Here is a 24356-nt window from a genome sequence, read left to right as displayed (position 1 = left end):
AACCGAAATTAGTTTGTTAAATTTGTTGCCAAAGTGGACAAATCACTGGGCCTAAAATTAGAAAGATCTGAATTCAAACCTGAGTTCATTCTCCTGACATTTACTTGTTGTTTGACCTGAGGAAGTCATATAAACTCTACCTCGGTTTCTTCATCTGTAACAGAGGGTTACTATATATATAATAAAAGCATCTATCTCCCACGGTTGTTGTGAGGATCAAATGAAATAATAATTATAAAGCATTTAGCACAGTGCCTGATACATAGTAAATGCTATATAAATATTAGCTATCATTATTATTATCATTAAATGCCTTTGTAAATTGAGAGAATCAACAAAACTATCCGTAAACAAACACCTTAAAGAGTAAAGTCAATCCAAATTGGTCAAAGTTATTTGTGTCTTTTCAATGATAAGAGATGCAGATCATAGACGCTATTCCTAAAGGAATCTCAAGGTTTCAAACTCAAACCTATCATATTGTAGACAGGGAAACCAAGGCCCAAGGAGGTTAAGAGATTCCTATGTTCACCTGAAGGAACCTTGACAAAGGTTCTATTCTGTACTAAACAATGAACTAAATCATTATTTTACAGAATCAAAGATCTGGAGTGAATCTTAGAAATAATCTAGCCCAATCACCTAATTTTACAGAAAAAAAAAAAAAAGGGGGGGTGGGGGGAGAAACCTTGTAGTTCACAGAAATGACTAACAGTTGATTTTAGTGTCAAAGCCAGGATTAGAATGCAAGTCTCTTGCTGCTGTTCAGGGTCTTTTGCACAATACTCCCTGCTCCTTCATACACTAATTCCATAATGTCAGACTAGACTTAATCTAACAGCACATAGAAGGATTATATAATCTAGAGAATAATTTAAATAGAGTTGTTCATATCTGATAGCATATCATTGAGTATATGACCTGAGGAAATCTGGTCACTTCTTAGGTGAACTTGTTATTTAAGAAACTATAAATACTTACCGTCTCTCAGGACTAATAATGGCTGTTGGTAATTCCTTTGATTTCTCTGGATTTATACTTCTAATCAGTATTTCTTCCTTGCACTGATTTCTCTCTGATGGACAAAAAAAAGTACATAAAATTTAAGTTGTACATATATTTTAAAATTGAAAATTATTATCAATATCTAAAAATTTTTTCTTAGAAATTTCAAATACTATTATTTCTCTAAATAAAATTCTCATCAGAATGTCAAAATTTAACAATCAGTACATATTGTCATTGGTTCCCTTTCATGGTAATGGCAAAAACGAAGCTCAGAAAATATATAAAAGTAGAGATTATCAAGTAATACAGTGATTGCTAGCTTTTAAATGATGGGAACAGTGGAGAGTAGTTAGAATCTGCTCAAATGCTTCAATTCTTCTTGCCTCATGTTGTCATCAAAGCAAGAAAAGAGGTTGGAGTAGACTTCTCTTATATACTTAGAGAAATCAAAAGGAAAATCATCTTTATAAGCAACTTTAGAAAGATACTAAAGAAAAGCATATTTAAACTTAAAACCACTTTTAAAGATTCATGGTAATGCCAAGATAGGGTATTAAAAAGACACAAAACTATGATTTCATTAGCATAATTTTCCAGTGCGAGAACTCCCTCCACCAACACTGATTACAACCCATGTATAACTTGAAAAACAAATTTTAGGAAATTGCTGAAGAGACTCAGAGATTAAAGAATTTGCCATGATCACATAGTTAATAAGAGGCAGTATGTCAGCACTGCAAAAGACCCTGTGCCAAATTGAGTAAATGCTTTATCTTGCTGAATATCCTTTCTCAGTTATACTTAATAAGAGAATGAGTAAAAGAAAAAATTAGATAAGGATGTTTATATAATGTTTAAGAAAATTTACTCATAACTTGAGTGAGATGATAGGATAAGTTCCTTAATACATTTTCCTAAGTTGGACCATATGGCTCTCTTCTATATTACAATGTTTTAAAGACCATGCCAGTCTTTTTTCTACTTTCCATTTTAACACATCTACCTAGAAACAAAGTGGAAAAACCCAAGATTTGTATTCAGAGAACTTGGTTTCAGATCTCATGTCTGCTACCATCTGATTGACTTTAAGAAAACCATTTAGTTTCCTGGGTCTTGGATTGTATGTAAAAGAGGAGAAGTGGAGGGGGAGCAGAAGGGGATCTTTGGGATCTTAAAGATCCCTTCTAACTCAATCTATAAACTTACAATGCTAAACTATTCTTTACAGGAAATCAGCACTAGAAGGGATGTCAACTTGTGCAATCACTAAGAATCATTCCCCTTTGCAACATTCTTAACAAGTAAAAGATGCTTAAAGTCTTCAAGTAAAGAGGAACCCATCACCTACTAAGGCTGCTAATTTGATTCTTAGGATATGTCAGAAAGTTTTCCTTACATTAATTCCAAGCCTGCCTCTCTGAAATTTCCACTTATTGCTTCTAGTTCTGTTCTCTGGGACAAAGCAAGACAAATCCAACCCTCTTTTCCACATCATAGGCTTTTAGACATCTAGCAACTCAAGTCACCTCTTAGAAGTTTTTTTTTTTTTCCTTAAAAGTTTTTAACACACACACACATAGGACTGAGAATATCAATATGGCTATAGTTTTTTTTTTTTCATCAACTCAATGGTTGAATAACAAGCTCATATTTAGAGCCTAACAATCTCACATTTAGAGCCTAAAGTCTGTAAATCATCCAAGTGGAGGAAAGGAACTAATTCATATTAATACAATCAACATAATGGCTAATATTTTTGCATGTTTTGCATGACATGTATAAGTGATATATTGCTTGCCTTTTCAATAAGTAAAGGAGTTAAAAGGTAAGAAAGAATTTGGACCTTAAAACTCAAAAAATAAATAAATAAATAAAAACTCATACCCTAAATAAAAGTAAAGAATGGAATAAATATTTTTAAAATTCTTAATTTAAGTAGAGAGCAGGGGGAGCCAGGGAAATAAAAAAAGAATTGTGTCTAGCTTCTTATTATGGCAAGGACACCAAGAAAAGTCTTTATATGGGACACTCCATCATCATCCCTTCGATATAATAAATAAAAGAAAGGAATTACTACTGTACAGATAGTTGCAGCTTTTACTTCAACATGTATTGCAAGGGATAAATAAATAATATAAATTCTATAAAAAACTTCACAAGACCCTCAAAAGTCAAATCAACACACAACTTATTTAATGAATTCAAATTGAAAAAGGACACAGGAAAAAACAATTAATAGAAGGGCCAGACACCGTGCAACTCATTGAAGATACAAAAAGAAAACAGTTTCTGCCCTCAAAAAGCTCATATTTTCTAAGGCTAGCAAAATGTTAATTTGGAGGGGAAGGTATTAGCAATTAGGGTATCAGGGAAGGCCTGTCAGAGGTGGTATTTGAGCTAAGTTCAAATTAGTGAGTCCAGAAACAAACATGAGTGCAAAAAAATATAAAACAAAAGACAGAATGTTATGTCGGAAGAATAGCAAGAAGGTGGTTTAACTGAAATGTGGAGTATATGAAAGTATAGAAGGCTAAAAGAAGGCTAAAAGACTTAAAATGAAATTTCTAATAGAGCTCTAGATTTGGAGTCAAAGAAATTTGGTTCAAATTCCAATTACTAATTACATATCTGACCAGGTGTAAGCAATTTAGTTGCTAAGGATGTCAATTTCCTCAACTGTAAAATAGATTATATGATGTGTAAACTCTTGAACAAGTAACATTGTCTGAAAAATGCTGAGGGAAGCTGTGAAAGCCACTCTTCCAAGCCCCTTGCTTCACCAAGTAGATTTAGCAACATATTTGAGTATAGATGACTAGTTGTCTTAAAAATGTGACCGAAATTAGAGGTGGATGAGGGAAAAAAGGGTAAAAAGAAACCCAATATTCAGGGAGAAAAGTGACTGAAAGAAACTAACTTTTGCCCAGACAGAAAGACATGCATTTTGATGCAGGTTAATGTAGGTATAAACAACTGCTAGGTGATCCTTGACTGATGATTGAATGATATTCAGGAAGTAATTAAAAAAAAAAAAAAAAGAACTACAGTTCTAAAGGAAACATGTTTCCCTGAATGTGAAGTCTCATAATTCTGAGAAAAAAAGAAAAATTTAACTATGTTTTCTGCCACTTTGTTCCCTATTGCTTTTGGTCAAAGTCGTCTGGGCCAATAAAGTACCTAGATAAATACAAGTCTCTTCTAAACCATAAGATTATGATGATAGAAACAGAACAAGGAAGAACTTTTACAACTCTGCATCTTATATCCTGTAAATGGCTGACTTGAAAGTAGGAGTAATAAGTAGCAAAGCTGGACTTCATAGGCATGTCTTCACATTCCAAATTTTGAGTACTTTACATTGCCCTATTATGCTACCTTCCATTATTAAGTCAGAAATAATCCAAGCAAATGCTAAGTATCTATCAATTGACATCTGTTATTTGCATTTAAATGAAATACTAATTTCTTCAAAAGACCATTCCTACCTTCTAGTAACATCAGGGAATCTTTTCTGTTCCTACCAATAAGTTTGTCTGTGACAGGTAAAGGCCTGGCATTGAAGCAGCTGCAATTCTCCAACATTTCAGAAAATAAGTAGACGTCTCCCTCAATGGCTTCAAATGTGAATTGTGAATAACTGAGAGTTGACTACACTTGCACTCTAAATATCAGAAACTATAGAAGATCCTTTCGGAAAGGTTGACCATCCATCTCTAAATTCCCATTCAAGCACTGGACTTCTTTGATGTAAGGATACTTCAAAGGGACATCTATTTTTTCATTACTACTTTACCCAAACTTCTAATGCATACAATCTATACCTTTGTAAGGAGGAGGATTTGGTACAGTTAGTATTCCTCTTTCATGAACACTCTTGCTAACAGGAGTCTTTGGAATGGGCAGTACAAAATGTTCTTCATCCTTCATAGCAGACTTAGCAGACTTAGGTGTGCACACATTTTCTTTGTTCTCCAATTTCTTTTTGGCTGCTCTGCACAATATTGGAGTTAATGGCTTAGATCCCACATCGTTTGATTCTGTCCAGTGTTTTGCAAGCTACAAAAAAGTTACTGAATGAAGCTCATTGCAGTATGGAAAAAGTTAATGTCTTATATCACACTCTAATCATTTAAAAATTACCGTACAACACATTTTTAAAAATTCAACAAAACTAAAAAGAATGAACATTATCTGTGTACTTAAAGGCATGTAGAGCTAGCAGATATTAGTAAATATCAATCATTTTAGGTTAAGGTTCAAAATCTTCTCTGATAAATCCTTATCAACAGATATCATATCAATCAATAAACATTAAGCACCTAATATGTGCCAAATACTGTGCTAAGCATTGTAAAAAGGGTAAAGGCCAATCCTTGTCCCAAAGAAACTTAAAATCCAAAGGGGAAAATAACATGCAAACAAATAAAAAGCAAGACATATATAGGATAAATAAAAAATAATTAAAGAGGGAAAGCACTGGAATTAAGAGGAGTTAGAGAAGATGACAGAAAATAAATGGCAAATTTTGTTTTTTTTAAACAGTGAGAAAAAATATATCATTAATTTAAAATACCCTAGAGTAGGAAAGAACCTATGACATATGGTATCCTAAAATTAAAGCTTATGTTCATGGAAATCAGGAATTGCTAGATTTTCCTTCATGCATGATCTCTAGTTTGAGATGTATTACTTTCTTTTTTTTTTTCTTGTTATTTTGAACTCAATAAATACCAACCAAAATTATGATTTCCATACATTGTAGAAGAGAAGAGGAATTAACATGCAACTGCATATCTCTAAACAATATATTTTTTCTTTCTTTTTTTTTTCCAAGGCAATTGGGGTTAAGTGACTCGCCCAGGGTCACACAGCTAGGAAGTATTAAGTGTCTGAGACCCTCCTGACTTCAGGGTGGTACTCTATCCACTGCGCCACCTAGTTGCCCCCACAATATATTTTCAATATTAGTTTTGTACTTCATTGATATATTTAAGTTGAACAGTTTACATATAATTTTAAGTTAATTTCTATTTAGGACAAATTCCCTATATGACTTTTAGAGACTTTAAAACCATCTTTGCAAATGAAATATCTTCAAATGCTTCATAAATAAGTGAGAATTCTAAGGTTTCAAATATATAATTATTATTGAGTCACTCTTCAAACTCAAATTCTTCTGATTTTTCAATGGCTAAAGCAGGAGAGGTGAGGAATAGTTAACTGGATTATCTAGGAAAAAACTATTTTGAGATTCATTAAATTAGATAGGCTCATTTGAGGAATGGGGAGGGGTGACTTTTGTGAACCAACCACTTTTTCAAATCTAAGCTAGATTTCCAATTTAAGGGGATTCCACGAAATCTTATAGCTAAAAAAAATTTCAAAGACTAACAAACCCAACTCATAACTAAAAGAAATCTCTTCTGTGGTATTCCTGATAAATTGTCACCAAGCTTCTACTTGTGCTTCTCATTAAAAAGAAACCTCTACCTCATGAAAAAATCTACTTTTGATTATCTCTTTATGGGAATCTTTCCTTGCATCAATCAAGTCTAAATCTGTCCCCCTGCAAATTCTACCCCCTCCTTCTAGTTATGTCTTCTAGATTCAAGGCAGAATAAATATAATCAATCTTCCACATAATAGTACTTCAAATACTTAAGTACAGTTATCATGTTTCTCCCAAGCCTTTTCTTTGCCAATCTAAACATTTCTAATTCCTTTACCCAATCCTAATGACAGAGCATCCATTCTCGCCATTCTGAGTTTTCTTGTGAATCAACTGAGCTCCAGAATACCAATGTCCTTCCCAAAATATAATTTAAAGAACTGAACACAATATTCCATAGTCCAACAAGGGCAGGGTACAGAGAAACTATACCTCCCTCATTCTGAACATTATACTTATATGACACACCACATGCTGTGGTGCAGTGGATAATGCAGGACCTGAGATCAGAAAGATCTAAATTCAAATCCACTCTCAGACACTTAACTAGCTGGGTGACTTTTGGCAAATCACTTAAACTTGTTTGCCTGTTTCCTCATCTGTAAAATGGGGATAATAGTAGTACCTAATTCCAAGGAATGTAGTGAGGATCAAATGAGATAAAATTTGTAGAGTGCTTGTAACAATACCTGGCACTTAGTAGGCATTATATAAAGACTTATTTCCTTCCCCTTTCCCTATTAATACACTTCATTAGTTCTTTGGTTGCCATTAACACTCTATAGCCTCACATTATTGAATTTCAGAGTTTGCTAACACCGAATCTTTTTCACACAATTTATCACTTAGACATACCTTCCACATCCTATAGTTCTGCAGGGAATTTTTGGAAACTTAATTGTGAGAGCACCAATCAGACTGATTAACAAAAATAAAAAACAAATGTTGAAAGGGATGTAGAAAAATAGGGACACTAATGCACTGTTGGTAGAATTGTGAACTAGACCAACTATTTTGAAGAACAATTTGGAATTATGTCCAAAAAGCTGTAAAACTGTGCATCCCATTTAACATAGTAATACTACTACTAGTTCTGGACCTCAAGGAGATCAAAGAAAAAGGAAAATATTTTTGTGTAAAAATATTTATAGCAGTTCTTTTTTTGTAGTGGCAAAGAATTGGAATTTCAGGGAATGTTCATCAATTGGCAAATGACTGAACAAATTGAGGTATATGATCATGATGGGATACTTTGTACTAGAAGAAATGATGAGCACAATGATTTCAGAAAAACCTGGGAACTTATATGAACCCATGCAAAGTGAAATGAGCAAAATCAGGAGACTATTATATAGAGTAACAGCAATATTATAATAATGATTAGCTTAGCAACTTTGATCAATACAATGATCCAGGACAATTCCAAAAGAACCATGATAAAAAATGTTATCAACCTCCAAAGAGAGAACTGATGAAGTCGGAGTTTCAAATTGAAGCATAATTTTTCATCTTCTTTATTTTTCTTGCTTTTGTTTTTGTTTGTTTTTTTGTAACATGGTAAAAATTAAATACGTCCTTACATGTATAATCACTATCATATTGCTAGCCTCAGTGAGTGGGCGAGGGACTGGAAGGAAGGAGAGAATTTAGAGCTCAAAAAAAATTTAAATGGATGTCAAAAAGTTGTTTTTAAAGTAAGTAATGATGAAACGCAGCATAGTGGAATGGACAAAATTTTGATGGGAGAATTTGGGTTCCGATCCTGCCCTTTACTCCTACTAAGTAGCCATGAACAGATCACTTAACTTCTCTGAATCTCAATTTTCTCATCGGTAAACCAAGTACAACAATGCCTGTTAGTATCTCTTCCCTCCTACAGTGTTGAAGGCTCAACTGCCCTCAAAAGGACAATAAACAGAATGCCCTTTACAAAGTGCCAAGTGATATAAAAAGTTTGTTACTGCAATGATTGCCCTGAATCTGTTAAATTTCACCTTATTAGATTCAGATCCCTTTGTATACTATTTCTGTCACCTAATGTGTTAAAAATCCCTTCCAACTTTAACCTACCTAATAATGTGATAAACACGGCATCAATGTTTTCATATATGTCAATAATCAAGCAGACAGAACTTTAATTTACTGTGTGCTGACCACTGGGCTGTACACAACAGGACAGTGTGTGTCTCTGAGAAAGATCACATATAAGGCAATGATAGGAAGCAGGAATCTGGGGAGGATAGAGAAGGGTGACTGCAGGAACAATGTGGAGGCCCGAATATCAGCAAAATCAATCAAAAGGTTCAACTACAAAAGTCAGGGGCAGTCAAGGAAAAAGTTAGTTTTCTGATGGAGTAGAGGAGGATGGTTGGAGAGTAGAGTCATGGCAGGATAAGTAGAAAAAATATAGACCCTCCTCATCTCTTGCTTGGACTGCTGCTATAATAGCCTTTTTTTTTTTCTTTTTTAATAATAGCTTTTGTTTTTTCAAAATACATGAAAAGATAATTTTCAACATTCATGCTTCAAAAATCTTGTGTTCCAAAATTTTTCCCTCCTTTCCCACCTTTCCCCTCCTGTAGACAGTAAGTAATCTAATACAGGTTAAACATGTGCAATTCTTCTAAATATATTTCCTCATTTATCATGTTGCACGAGAAAAATCAGATCAAAAGGAAGGAAAAAGAAAAAAGAAAAACAAGCAAACTACCAACAATAACAACAACAAAGTGTACTATGCTACGATCCATAAAATTTCCATAGTCCTCTCTCTGGATGCAGATAGGTCTCTCCATCACAAGTCTATTGGAATTGCCCTAAATCACTTCACTGCTGGAAAGAGCCAAGTCTATCACAGCTGACCATCACATAATCTTGTTTTTGCTATGTACAATATTCTTTTGGTTCTATTAACATCAGTCCCTCAGCATCATTTCATGTAAGTCTCTCCAGGCCTTTCTGAAATCAGCCTTCTCTTCAATTTATATAGAACAATAATATTTCATTATCTTCATATACCATAACTTATTCAACCATTCCCCAACTGAGAGGTATATACTTTCCTGTTCCTTGTCACTACTAAAAGGGCTATTACAAACATTTTTGCACATGTAGGTCCTTTCCCTTTTCTATAATTTCTTTGGGATACAAACCCAGAAGAAACACTGCTGGATCAAAGGATATGCACAGTTTTATAGCCCTTTGGGCATAATTCCAAATTGCTCTCCAGAATGGTTACATCAGTTCACAACTCCACTAACAATGTATTAGTGTCCTAGTTTTTCCACATCCCCTCCAACATTTATCATTGTCTTTTCTTGTCATCTTAGGCAATCAGAGGTGTGAAGTAGTACCTTAGAGTTGTCTTAATTTGCATTTCTTTGATCAATAGGGATTTAAAGTTTTTTGGTTTTTTTTTCCTTTTTGCTGAGGCAATTGGAGTTAAATGACTTGCCTAGGGTCACACAGCTAGGAAGTATTAAGTAACTAGACTTCAACTCAGGTCCTCCTGACTTCAGGGCTGGTAGTCTATTCACTGCACCATCTAGCTGCCCCTTACAACAGCTTTTTTCCTATAACTAGATAAAGCTTTAATTTCTCCATCTGAAAATTGTTTGTTCATATCCTTTGGCCACTTGTCAGTTGGGGAATGAATTGTATTCTTATAAATTTGAATCAATTCTCTATATATTTTAGAAATGAAGCCTTTATCAGAAACACTGGATATTAATTTTTTTTCCAGTTTTCTACTTCCCTGCCACTATAACCTTCTAACCAACTCTGCTTCTAGTTTCTCCTCACTCTAATCCATCCACCATTCCAACTCAAAGCTCATTCTTGTTATCACGATCAAATATAAAATCCTCTGACATTTAACACTCTTTACAGCTCTATAATCCAGAGACACTGGGCTTTGTCAGTTCTCACATGCCACACTGCATATTCTAACCTCATACCTTTTCCCAAGTTTTCTCCCATGCCTAGAATGTTCTGCACTTCACTTCCATTTCCATACCTCAAATCCCACCTTTTATACTCTTTCCTAATTGTTGTGTCAGTCCTCCAAGTCAAATCGAACTTCCAGTTACAGTGCTTTCCATTTCCACAGTACATATCTTGTGATTACAGAGGTTTTTTGCATGTTGTTTTCCCCCATTAGAGTGTAAGCTTCCTGGGAGCAAGATCTGGTTTTCTCTATTTCTTTGTAGACACAGTTGTTTAGCACAGCCTCTAACACAGTTAATATTCAATAACTGTCTTTTTTGATTGACTATTCAGTCTCTATGGAAGACCTCAGCCTAAAGGGTAAAAGTCACAGGTATTTGAGATTTCATATCCTTTTAAGGACTTCCTAAAAAGTGGACTTACTGCAAAATGAAATAATATTTCACAAATAATGAGAGCCTAACTATTGTCTATATTCAAACATTTACTTGTGACTACTTGCTGTGTAGAGACTATAGAAGAGATTGGACCATTGGGTTAGGTATTAAATTAGATGACTTCTAACATTTCTTCCAATTCTATAATTTTGTCACCTTATGAGTGGTCAGTTATTTGAAATATTTTTATCTGACTTTTATTCTTCAAAGTTGCCTCCCAAAACAGACTTATATCATCTCATATTGGATTAATCTCCCAGCCTAACGTCTAAGTTGTTAATTTTCTACACAAAGCTCCCCTAGTTAAGACTTTTTAATAATATGTTTTGAAATACTTCTATTTTGAAAACATGTTTTGTAGTTCTATTCTGGTTTCTTTTAACTGACAAAGTTAGCTTTTCAAACACTACAATTATTTCATAACAGTGAGAATTAAGACTAATCATATTAAGTAACAAAAAGACTTAAAATTTACCTGTTGTTCTTTCAATAAAGAAGTACTTGTTTGTTCTCCACTCTCAGATGGAAGTCTTAATCGAACTGGTTTTCCATGAGATTTCTTAGCAAGAAGTAGATGATAGGTAGCTGTAAGTTGATCATATTGCCACTGGGGGAAAACAAAACATACAATTGTTTGGAATATTAATATATTGATTTCTAAAACAATTATTAGAACTGTGTACTTCTTGACCCTACCATAAGATTTGCTCTCTACCTGAAGGGTCAGAAAACTCAGCTCACTTTAAAAACAGGAAAACTACTTTTTAACTCAAAAGCAGTATAAAATTAGGTGGCCAGAGAGAATCTGGCCTGCAAGCTATAGTTTTCCAAATCCTGCTTCGTATTGTGGTAGTTTTTGGTCATGACCTGGGATTTGATCTGTGTAGGAAATGCCCATGAGAATATAAAATTTCCCTTATCAGAGTAATTTATCATCTTAGAAAGTTGTCTGCGAGAAATGAGATATAAAGACAGTAAATAAACATTTATAAAATGCTTACTATGTGTCAGAACACAGTGCTATGAGCTGGCAAAAGATAGTCCCTGCACTGGAGGAATTCATCATCTAATGGAGGAGACAACACTTTAACAACCATGTACCAATAAGTTGTATATAGGATAAATCAAAAGAGGGAAGGGAATAAAAGGATTGAAAAGTATTCCTGTAAGAGATTTTTATTAGGACTTGAAGGAAGATAGACAAGTCAGTAGGAGACATGAGGAGGGAGAATATTCTAAGTAGAGAAGATAGCCAGAAAAATGTCTGTAACTGAGAAATGGGGATGTCTTATCTAAGAACAGCAAAGTAGCTAGTGTCACTGAATTGAAGAGTACATGTTGGGAAGTAAGGTGTAAGAAACTGGAAAAGTAGAAAAGGGTAGGTTCTAAAAGGCTTTGTATATAATCCTACAGATGATGACAGGGAATCACTAAAGTAGGAAGGTAACATGGTCAAATCTATACTTTGGGAAAATCATTTAATGGTTGAAGAATAGATGGACTGAAATGGAGAGAAACTTGAAACAGGCAGATAGATGCACTAACAGACTGTTGTAATAGTCCAGACTTGAGAAGATGAGAGTCTGCATGAGAATAGTAAAGTATCAAAGATAATGATGTTAAATAGATTTATCTCTAATATTAAACCTGTTACTGTTTGTCTTCTGTATTACATATTATATTTATCCAACCTCTTAGAATGTTGATATGTGATGAATACATTAAGTTGGTCAGATACATTAGTTACACAGGAAACAATTACTGTCTTATTTGTTAGAGATGCAAACTTTTTTTTTTCCCCTGGGCAAAACATACCCAAAACTCTTTTACAAGTTAGACAACAAATTAAATTTCCTAAGGTTATAAGCTGAATTAGCTATTTTGACAGGTCTCGATTGTGTTAAGATTATTTCAGTTCATAGAGCCTAATTTGCAGATGGTCTTCTTTCTTTACTTCATTATGTCACACAAATATGGTATGAAGGAAGGATTGAAGGAAGAAGGGAGTGTAAGTTTTGGGAGAAAGGTAAGTTTTAGATGATGATGTTCAAGTTGCCTAGGTTGAATCCTACAGACAACTGAAGATGGGAGACTGAAGCCCTATAAAATATCAAGGCAGAAGATACAGAATTTGGAGTTATTTGAGTAAAAGTAAAAAGTAAAACTGAGAAAATGAATGAAATTAACAAAAGAAAAAGTAAAGAGTCAAAAGAATGGAAAGAAAAAAAAAAAAGACAAAACCTTAAAAAACACCAAAATCACAGGATCAGGAAAAATCCAGTAAAGGAGGGTTATGAGGATAGTCAGGCCTGTGATAACATAAAAGACAGAGAAAAAGTATCAGCAATCCAGTACACAACTGTTCTAGGAAGTAGGAATCCAAATACAAATAATGAAATAATCCTTGCTTCCTGTGAAATTATAATCTACTGGGAAAATAACTACATGCAGAAATGTAAAAGTACAAATACAAACAAAAATATGTGAAGCATAAAAAATAATTATAAATATATACAAAGTACATCAATTTAATTGAGCAGAAAGTGACATGACCATATCTGTACTTAATGAAAATGATTTTGGCATCAGTGTGTGTATTATAGAATATAGTGAAAGGCTTAAGGCAAGGGACCAATTAGGAAGCGGTTATAATAATCCTGGTTCCAGAGGTGATAAGGGACTGAACTGAGAGAATAAAGAAAATCAGGCAGATGTAAGAAATGCTATGACACAGCATGCATAAAACACTGACTCAGGAGCCAAGAAGTTCAAATATAACCTCAAATACTTCTGAGATGAGTGATCTTAGGCTTAATCTGTTTGCCTCAGTTTCCTCAATTGTAAAATGGGGATAAAAATAACATCTATTATCTATCTACTGTGAGGGTCAAATGAACTATCTGTAAAAGCACTTAGCACAGTACCTAGCACATTGTAGGTGCCGAATAAATATTTATTCCCTTCTCTTACTGCATTATTTGTGTGGCTAAGAAGAATAAGAAAAGCAAGGATAATGCAAAAATTCAAACCTGAGACACTGGAAAGATGGTAGAGCTCTCAATAGAAATCGGGAAGTTTATAAGAGGGGAAGATAAATTCAGTTCTAATTATGTTGTATTTGAGATATCTCTGGGATATGGACTATGAAATATCCAACAGGCAACTGGTGATGTAGAACCAAAGCTCAAGGGAGAGACTGGAACTGCATAAGTGTATTTGGGAGACATCAGCTTAAACATGAGATAGTTAACCCATGGGAACTAATGATGTTACTGAGAAAGTATGGAGAGAGAAGAGAAGATGGCCCGAGGCAGAAGAGGTAACTGACAGTATCAAATACAGAAAGACATAAAAGAGAATGAAGAATGAGTGAATGATCAACAATGAAGTCATTTCTGACTTTTTGCAAAGGCTGTTGCAGATTGTAAGATTAAGCAATGAGTAGGTGAGTAGGATCATGTCATAATCAGAGACAAGCATGAGAGTACAAAGTGATATCAAGAAGTTTTGAAATGAAGAGAAGAGAAGAGGGAACTTATGGTAAATGGCCTTAATTTTCTCAGTAAAATAAGGTCTTTAGCTGAAAGAATAGGAAATGTAAGAAGCTTGAGGAAAGAAAATATGGTTTAGAATGGCTTCTCTGGGAATAAACCAGGGAATCAACTAAGAATAAAAGGACTGCCTTGCTGCAGTGAGAGCCCAGGTGATGATAAACAGCATGAATCAATATATCCAATAAAGAACAACTATATGACTTCTTCTCCAGCTCTATTCAGTAGCATGTAAATAGAGGCCAAGGAGATATAGGTAATAGATTTGAAGTCTGACAAGGGATGAATGGCAAAGTGGAGAAAGACTAGAAAGTAAAGGAGAGTAATAGGGATGATTTGGTTACCTACAGGGACAATGATTTAAGAGAGCATTGTCACTACAACTTTAATTCAAATCAGTGTCTTTGGCACATTCAACATCAGAAAAACATCAGAAAAAGTCTGAGAAGGAATAATGCTAAAATTTAAAATGAGTTCATTTTCAATATAACCTTGCAATAAAGTCAATCAGTAAACTTTCATATTGTGCTCATAAAAACAGGAATACCATTTTGAATGAAAAAGAAAAACAACACCACTGTAACAAACCCTTTTTCTTACCAGTGAAATTAAGTCTTCCATTATCTGTCTGTTATGTTTATGATATACTGAAAGTTCTATAACACAGTCTTCATCAAGACGTCCACACTACAAAGACAACATGAATAATTACATTAACAAAAATTCCATTGGAAATTAAAATAGAACACTAGTTTTATTCATTAGCACTTAGCATCACTATATAAAAACAATGCGAGATCAGCTATGCCGAAGTCACAGATTTCCCTCTGCTCAGTGTCTCTACTCTAGAAAACAAGAAGGAAAGAACTGCAGTAAAGTTGTCCCTCAATTGTCATAACTTGTTAGTCCATCACCAGTGACACTTAGATTTGGGAAAGCCAAACAAAAGGAGAACCAAGTCTACAGATGAAATGGCTGAGGAAGACTGGAGAGAAAAGAATTAGTATAAGAATACATGAGAGCAGCAGAACAGAGAGGCATGGTGTGTGAATTAGGCAAGGGCTGGATGAAGAATACTGTAATTGTGGCATAATTTTATGAAAAGAAAAGAGTGTGAACTAGCATCCACAGATAACAACAATAAGAATCTGAACAAAATGGAATGAATTAAAGGCAGAAAGGTGGTTGCTAAATGATGGTAACAGAAGGAGAATCTGACAGTAACACTTAGAAACAAGAAATATTTTGCTAATTCTTAGTCCTGCCTTTAGGTCAGGAGACATCAGTAGGAACAGTCAGTTTTGGAGAGATGTCAAAAGAATTTGGCATCTTTAAGAGAAGAATGGAAGTCAATGAAAGGAAAATTTAAAAGAAGGGATTTAAGTTAAAAAGAATTTTGTTAGCAAGACAGTCAAGTTTCATGGGAACCAATAAAGGGAAAACAGAAGAAAACTGGATTGGAGAGCACCAGAAACATTTACTAATTGTGGGAGGGGGGAGACAAGAAGAGATAGCAACCAACTATTTCTGCTTCTGATTCCCCCTCTGATTCCAAGAAGCCTATAAGTCCCAAAGCAAGGTAACAGAGAGCAATATGCTCCACTGGGAACATGAAGATGAGACCATGGTGAGGGATCAAGCCCTGGCAGTATCATGTATAAATTCCACTAGATAAAAGAGAATTGAAAGTGTTAGAAGCAGATTTTGTATCACAGAGATCACTCTATTTCAAATAATATATACAACTGCTACTGTTCCATTAAAAGATAAAGTTTATATTCTTTTTCACAACTACTAAACTTTCAATATACTTATTCTACCATAGTCCTAAATTAGGGAGTAGATAATGAAAATATACACCTGCTCTCTTTTTTCATCTAACATGTCATCTTTACTTTATTTTGAGTTGTTTATAGCACCTTATTTTACTAGGCTTATGGGTGTATCTAAAAATTGAGATTCTATGAAAAAACCTCTTTACATGGAGAAGTGACGACACCCAATGGTCATGTGTAGGCATTTTACATTGCTTATTCTTTTAACGTCATTAGATCTTCACAGAATCACAGGATTTTGAAGCTGAAAGGGAACTTAAAAGATTACAATTACTGAAGTCCTAAAAAAAAGAAATCATTCCAGTTGCTACAGAGAACTGCAACCCATATGAGAGATAAATCATTGCACTTATATAATTGTTATTAATAGTTCCTGAAATCAGATTGGAATATACATAGTTTATATATTATCAAGATAAAAGAAGAATGAACTAAGTTTAGTTAGGTTAGTGAAAAGGAAATAGGGCTGGTTTAAAATGCAGTTGCAAAATTATAAAAACAGTCAAGGAAGAGAGAAGAGTAGTAGCATACTGTTCTGTGGTTTTCCAAGGATTTCTAGGAGTACAGTCATAACAGCCAAGGATGAAAAAGATACAGGAGTAGAAAACTAAGCATCATGGAGATCACAATCTAGAATTTTAAAGCATCCTAATTTTTGGTGAAGATTATACCTTTCAAGGAACTAACTTTTTAAAACTTTTTTAAAAAACACAAAATAGCATAAATAATATTTTTATTATACTTACTGGATATTTACTCTGCCATTCAACAGGACACAAGTTTTCTTGCATAATCCAGGGGTGGCTCAGCAGATGTTTCACAGAAATCCGTTTCTTTGGGTCCACCTAGTGGCCATTGAGAATTGGCCAAAGATTACCTTTTTTTCAAATAAATAGAATACTTTTTCTCCTAAGGACTCAAATTTCATTAGAACAGTTAAACATAATCATGAAAATGCCATGTTGTAATAGTCTTGGTATAAGATCCTCTGAAATGTGAATCCAGGCAAAAAACAAAATAAAATCCTACAGCAATCAATACTGGCTTTAATTTAGATGCTTAGCAAAATTACTAATTTTATTGAGTATGTGTGTGTGTGTGTGTGTGTGTGTGTGTGTGTATATATATATATATATATATATATATATATATATATATATGTTATTTATAAAAATTCAGCTAGAAAATTTATTATAACATAAATTTTTTTCCAAAAAACATATCCTTATGGAAGAACATCAAGTGGAGAGCTCTGGAGCTAGCTGGGTATGGCTAGAACTACAAAAAACTTTGACCTCCCAGATTATTTGTGGAGTGAGAGACTGAGTACTGGAGGTTTAAGTGAACCTTGGCTGTCTGGGAACACCAGGCTGAGCTGTACTGCTGAGATATGACTCTAGGGGAGAAGGAACCAGCACCAGTGAGCACAGAAGCAGTGAGGCAGGGATGTTGCTGATTGTGGGCACCTGAAGAAAAGTGGAGTTCTTGGTTTGGGGTTCCTGGGCAGAAAGGGAAGCACTATCCTCCTAACTCCACAATCAAAGGTGCTAACACTAATACCACTTATTAAAAAAAATAAATAACTGGCACAGAAGCAAGAACCCTACCACTGAAACATAATATGGGAATAGGGAAGAGCAAGACAGAGGACACTTTAATTTAAAAAAAAAAAAAAATCTATCCCAAAAATTAATGTGCAATGGCTCCCTGCTTAGAGAGAATTCATAGAAGAATTCAAAAAGAAATTCAAATATCAAATGAGAGGCATTGAAGACAAACTAAAAAATAAAAATAAAAATCATCCAAGAAAAATAAGAAAACTATCAAAAAAAAAAAAAAAGTTAACCAATTAGAAAAGTAGTTACAGAGTCTCAAAGATGAAAATAATCCTTGAAAATTAGAATTGGGCAAGAGGAAGCTAGTGAAGCTACTGAGAAACAAAGAAATAATAAAACAGATTATAAATATAAAAAACAAAACAGAATGTGAAGCACCTTATAAGAAAAACAACAGATCTGGAGAATAGATCAAGAAGAGAAAATATATTAATTGCACTGCCTGAAAGTTGTGACAAAAAAAAGAACTTTGACACAATAATTCAAGAATACTCCAAGAAAATTGTCCTGGAGTGACAGAATATGAAATAGAAAAAAAAAAAAAAAAAAAAAAAAAGTCTCCCTATCACCATCTCAACAAGAACTCATGTGGAAAACACATAGGAACATTGTTGCCAAATTTCTTTTCTTTTTTCCTTTTTTTTTTTTTTTTTTTTTTTTTTTTTTTTTTTTTGCTGAGGCAATAAGTGACTTGCCTAAGGTCACACAGCTAGGAAGTGTTAAGTGTCTGAAAACAGATATGAATTCAGAAACTCCTAACTTCAGGGGTGATGCTCTATCCACTGCGCCACCTAGCTGCCCCTAATTATTGGCAAATTTCAAAACCCCCAGATCAAAGAGAATATTTTGCAAGAAATAAGAAAAAAACAACTTAAATATGCTGGAGCTACAATTAGAATTGTATAGGCTCATCAGCAACCACATTAAAAGACTGCAATCATAGGTACTCACAATCAAAAGAACAAGACCTGCGACCAAAAATCACCTCCAGCAACATTATTTATAATATTGAATAAGAAAAAATGGATATTCAATGAATTTGCAGATTTTCAGGACTTTCTATCGAAACCAAACCCAAATTTAATAGAAAATTTAATATATAAGAGTCAATATCAAAGATTAATTTCAAGGAACTCAACATGCACAAATAGTTTATGCTTTTTTTTAACATGGGAAATGAATACCATATATTTAAGATTGACATCAACAATAGGGCAGCTCAAAAGATAGATTGGAGCAGAATTAAGATAAAAATAGTAATCATGTTATACAAAAGAGGTGCAGAGGAAGAATAGACACAGAGGCATTGGGAAGGAGGAGACCTCATAGTTCTGAAAACCTACTCACATCAAGAATGAGTTAAACAGGCAATACTAAAATATAAACAATCAAGAGTATATCACCCTCCAAAATCTCTAAAGAAATAAGTAGGGGAGTGTGGAAATAAAGGATGTGGGAAGAAAATAAGGGAGGATTCCATGGGAGGAGGTTAAGTAATAGCAAGGCAAATCAGGAGTAGAATTAAAGCAAAAACTCAGTAGGAATAATTAAGATATGTGTGGGTGGGTGTGAATGTGCGCTTATGTGTAGGTACATATCTACATATGTATACATAAGTATATATTTTTTAAACTACAGCTCACTTGGAAGTGGGGAGGTTGAAAAGGGTCAAAAAAGAATAAAGACAGAAAATAAAGTACAGAAATAGGCACAAATAAGAGAACTCAAAAATCTAGCATATATAATTTAACTCAATGAAAGACTCCAATGCAAGTTTTTTTATGAAGGATGAAATGACAAATATGGAAAGAATCATTATTTAAGAGGAAGGGAAAATAGCAATGGTCCTTTAAAGTTATTATCATGGAAAAGATAATACATCTTGAAAAACTTTTGGGAAAGCTGAAAGTAGAAAGATTTCGTTAAATTAAAGTTTATTTAAAATTTTACCTGTAACATCTGTTGAAGAAGCAGAATACTGCCAGGAGACAGCCATTTTGGAATGTCATATTTTCCTCGCTAAATAAAACAGTTAAAATAGGTTACTAGTCCATATATTGATTTGGCAAAAATCAACAGAAACATAAGAGAAGCAATTTTTAAAAAGAATAATATTATATTTTCCTCCAATTACATATTAAAACAATTTTTAGAATTTAGTTGGGTTTTTTTTGGTTTATTTTGAATTCCAATGAGGTGATTCAAACCAATTTCAACAGTCCTGTGATAGAAGAATCATCTACACCCAGAGAGAGGACTGTGGGGACTGAGTGTGCATTCACAACATAGCATTTTCACATTTTTTTGTTGTTTGCTTGCTTTTTTTTTCCTTTCTCATTTTTTCCTTTTTAAGCTGATCTTGATAAATGTAGAAATATGTATAGAAGAATTACACATGTTTAACATATATTGGATTATTTGCTGTCTAAGGGAAAGAGTAGGAAGAAGGGAAGGAGAAAATATTTGGTACACAAGGTTTTCAGGGATGAATGTTGAAAACTATCTTTTCCTATATTTTGAAAATAAAAAGTTACTATTATGAAGAAAAAAATCCCCCACATGAAGTCATAAAGAGCCAGACACAATTGAAAAATTAAAACTATATTCAGTGCATCACCTGACTGCCTAGAACTGAAAGATCAGTGATCATACACCTGCAACTTCTTTCATTAGCATGTAATGTGGTCTGAGCCTGGTGACTTGAACTTATCAAGGGCAGGTGCCCAGCACAATGAATAATATGAAAAGAAGAAAGCAATAAGGAGTAGATGAATTTCTTTAGTACATCCATTGAGTCATCAGTTCTTCTGCAGTCCCTTCTAGCTCCTGTTCAATGATATATTCTATGATTCTCTAGCCCAAAGCTTTTAAAATACAAGATGCCTCACTACCTCATTGGATAGGCACCCCAATGATGAGTCTATGGTCTTCAAAGTCCTAGACACTCAACTAAAAGCAGTAAAGGCATATTTAAGTATGCTTTTTAGGGAAGATACAGGGACGTACACGAAGTGAAAAAAATTAGATCTATTTGGCTTTGTAATATATTTTTCAGTTAGCAAAGGATAAATTTTAATATTGCTTTTTTTTAATAGTTTGTATACCTGTAACATATATCAATTAATAATGAAAAAGAATAGCCTAGGAGTAAATTTGATGGTAGAGAAAAATGAGACAGAATCTTAAAATAATAGTGCCAATCCACAAAGCAGAGTATAATTATCTGCATGCATATTGACTACAGGGGGCAAATTGTGACCCAACAAAACTCCTGAACATTATTCTTAAAATCTATCACTTCCTTTTGAGAATGAATGAGACATATTAAGATAGGTATATGCAGATATAGATATAGGTATTCTATTAAACTAAAATATTATGGCCACCAGTTAAAATCAGAATTTGTAGTCTGCCATTCAAGAAAGAAAGAATATTCATTAATTATAGGACAAGAAATAGACCTCTGATTTCAGAAGTGCAATAATTTTCCTTTGAGTAATTTTCTTGACCAAAGGCAGGATAGCACCTCCTGGGCAACCTAGAACCTCCTGGGCAACCTAGAGTCAAAGGGTATTGCCTAGAACACTGAGATGTTAAGTGATTTACCTTTACAGTCACATAATCAGTGTGAACCTCTGGGAAATGGAACCAAGCCCAGGTCTCATTGGCTCTGAAGTCAGCTTTCTATCCATTATACCATGCTGTCTCTCTCATTTCATTATAATACCACATTACATTGTAGACAAATAAAGAATATGTTATGTTGTCTATCCTATTCCCCTCCCAATTTTTGAAGAGGTAATGAAAAAATTTCTCACAGTAAACTGTCACCGAGTAGTTGCTGGCAAAATTGACTACTAAAACATATTTTGAGATGCCACTTAATCATTTGCCAATATAACTGGAAGAATATGTTTAATGTATAATGTTTAAAGATTCAATCCCGTCCCAGATCTAATTCTGGTTAACTACCCAAAGGGACTCTCAGTCTGGAAAACTAATCTAATCACTTTTTTAACTCGTTTCGTCCTAGTCATCGATGTTTCCAGGGTTAGGATGCCACAAAATAGAATTTTGATAAGGTAAACAGATTGTAACAATCCACAGGGATGAATCCAGAGAAGTTGTACAGGAATGGAATGGCACAATAACTACCATTGCAGTTAACAACATCCATAAAAACTGGAAAGACCAAGATTCATCTTCAGAGAACACTGAAGTTAAAAAAAAAAAACTTCTACCCCAAACACTAACATGAAATAGCTCCCTGTGCAGAGAGAATTTATAGACTCAAAAAAGAATTTAAAATTAAATGAGATATTAATGAAAAACTAAAAATGAAAATAAAAACCATCCAAGAAAAACAAGATTATGGAGAAAAAAAAAGTTTATCAACTAGAAAAGGAGATAAGAGTCTCAAAGATGAAAATAACTTTGAAAATTAGAATTGGTGTATATGTACATGTACGTGTGTGTGTGTGTGTGTGTGTGTGTGTGTGTGTATATCATAAAGGGTATAACACCCTCCAAAATCTATAAATAAATATGTATGGAAGGATGAGCAGACTGGGAAGCAAAGGGTGAGGGAAGAAGACAAGGGAGGGATCCATGGGTGGGGGTTAAGTAACAACAAGTTAAGGAGCAGAATTAAAGCAGAGTCAGCAAGGGATAGGAAAGATACATAGCTGTATAGGTGGGGGGGAGAGGGGAGGCGAGAGGGGTGTTTGTGTGTATGTATGTGTTTATATATAACTATGTATACACATATAAAGATATCAATAGCCATGTGCCAAAATATTTGTGGCAGCTCTTTTCGTAGTGGCTAGAAACTGGAAAATGAATGGATGTCCATCAATTGGAGAATGGTGGGGTAAATTATAATATATGAATGCTATGGAATATTATTGTTCTGTAAGAAATGACCAGCAGGATGAATTCAGAAAGGTTTGGATGAACTGATGCTGAGTGAAATGAGCAGTACCAGGAGATCACTATACACTTCAACAACGATATCGTATGAAGATATATTCTAATTGAAGTGGATATCTTCAACATTGAGAAGATCCAATTCAGTTCCAGTTGATCAATGATGGACAGAAACAACTATATCTAGAGAAGGAACACTGGGAATTGAATGTAAACTGTTAGCACTACTGTCTATCTACCCAGGTTACTTGTACCTTTGGAATCCATACTGAACGTGCAACAAGAAAATTGGATTTACACACATATATTGTATCTAGGTTATACTGCCAACACATGTAAAATGTATGGGATTGCCTGTCATCTAGGGGAGGGAGTAGAGGGAGGGGGGGAAAATTTGGAAAAATGAATACAAGGGATAATGATATAAAAAAAAATACTCATGCATATATACTGTCAAAAAATTTTTATAATTATAAAATTAATTAAAAAAAAAAAAAGATATCAATAGCCTGCTTGGAGGAGGAAGTAAAGGGGGAAAAAAAAGTAAAAAAGGTAAGCAGCAAAGAACAATTTACAAGAAAGTAAAAAAAATATGGATACTCAGTATATAATTTCTACTAATATATACAATACACATACACACACATACACACTTTCTTGAAATAATTTGTTATGTTCTGCTGGACCTATGACAATATTCTCTTTTGTTTTATTTTGTATTCCTTTTGGTTTTTGTATTTTCTTATTCTGTCTTTTAATTAAAAAAATTTAAAATAAAATAAAATACTTTTTTAAAAATATATAAAACGAGATATGCTTATCAATGAAACCAGATTTAACTAGGAACGTATTCCTAAAATTTAATAGATATAGTGATCTTAACTGTGAAGGAGTAATATCTAGAAAATTTAGAATTAAAGGAGTAGTGATAATGTCAAAGGAAAATTATTCCTGAGCTAATTTCTTTAATGACAATATACAATTATATTTAGGTTACAATTTCCAGTCACATAGGCATGAAACAATATTTTTTAATTTAAAATTTTTTGGGCATTTTTCCCCCCTAACATCCAGTGAGCTCATTCATATTTTCAACTATCCAATGGCAATTAATGCAAAACGACTGGCCTCATTAAAAAAAAAAAAAAAATGCCTGCTCATACCATTTGAATGAAATAGGAGTCAAGACCTCTACTCAATCTATTGAGATGGAGGACCCCCATCTGCCCTTCCCTTTATGGCCTCCAGGTCCTTGGCACTATTACTGATCTTCTTATGTACCCTAAGGATCACTGGACCTTACCATTTATCCTGCCACTAAAAGTTTAGAATTCTGGGTTTTTCTAAATTTTTGTAGGTAAACTCTTCCATGTGTGATTACCCTTAATTAGAATATTACCTCCTTAAGACCAATTTCACATTCTTTCTGAATTCCCCCTTACTTAGCACATAATAAATATACAATCAACACTTTTTCAATCATTTCATTTAAGGAGAAAAATGTATTTCTAATCCCCAAAATAGGACCTCTATTGTATATTATAAGACTTTTTCTTTTGCCTGTTTCAGTTCTCTGTCAACTAGTATGA

General features: G+C 33.8%; 1 protein-coding gene across 4 annotated transcripts in view; it reads right to left on the bottom strand.

Moving 5' to 3' along the window:
• Window positions 1-24356, bottom strand: part of MELK (maternal embryonic leucine zipper kinase) — an 88883-nt gene that overhangs the window by 5722 nt on the left and 58805 nt on the right. For all 4 annotated transcript variants that reach the window (XM_074281758.1, XM_074281757.1, XM_074281755.1 and 1 more), the window contains exons 9-14: window positions 19792-19860; window positions 16972-17070; window positions 14991-15077; window positions 11315-11446; window positions 4830-5064; window positions 982-1075 (exon numbers count right to left, since the gene is read on the bottom strand). In XM_074281758.1, the coding sequence (XP_074137859.1) occupies window positions 982-1075; window positions 4830-5064; window positions 11315-11446; window positions 14991-15077; window positions 16972-17070; window positions 19792-19860 (716 nt within the window). The remainder of the gene's footprint in view (window positions 1-981; window positions 1076-4829; window positions 5065-11314; window positions 11447-14990; window positions 15078-16971; window positions 17071-19791; window positions 19861-24356) is intronic.

This window comes from Sminthopsis crassicaudata, chromosome 1 (assembly GCF_048593235.1).
Source record: "Sminthopsis crassicaudata isolate SCR6 chromosome 1, ASM4859323v1, whole genome shotgun sequence".
NCBI classification, from domain to species: domain Eukaryota; kingdom Metazoa; phylum Chordata; class Mammalia; order Dasyuromorphia; family Dasyuridae; genus Sminthopsis; species Sminthopsis crassicaudata.
The sequence above is the reverse complement of the archived record's forward strand: the minus strand, read 5'-3'. Positions and strand labels throughout refer to the sequence as shown.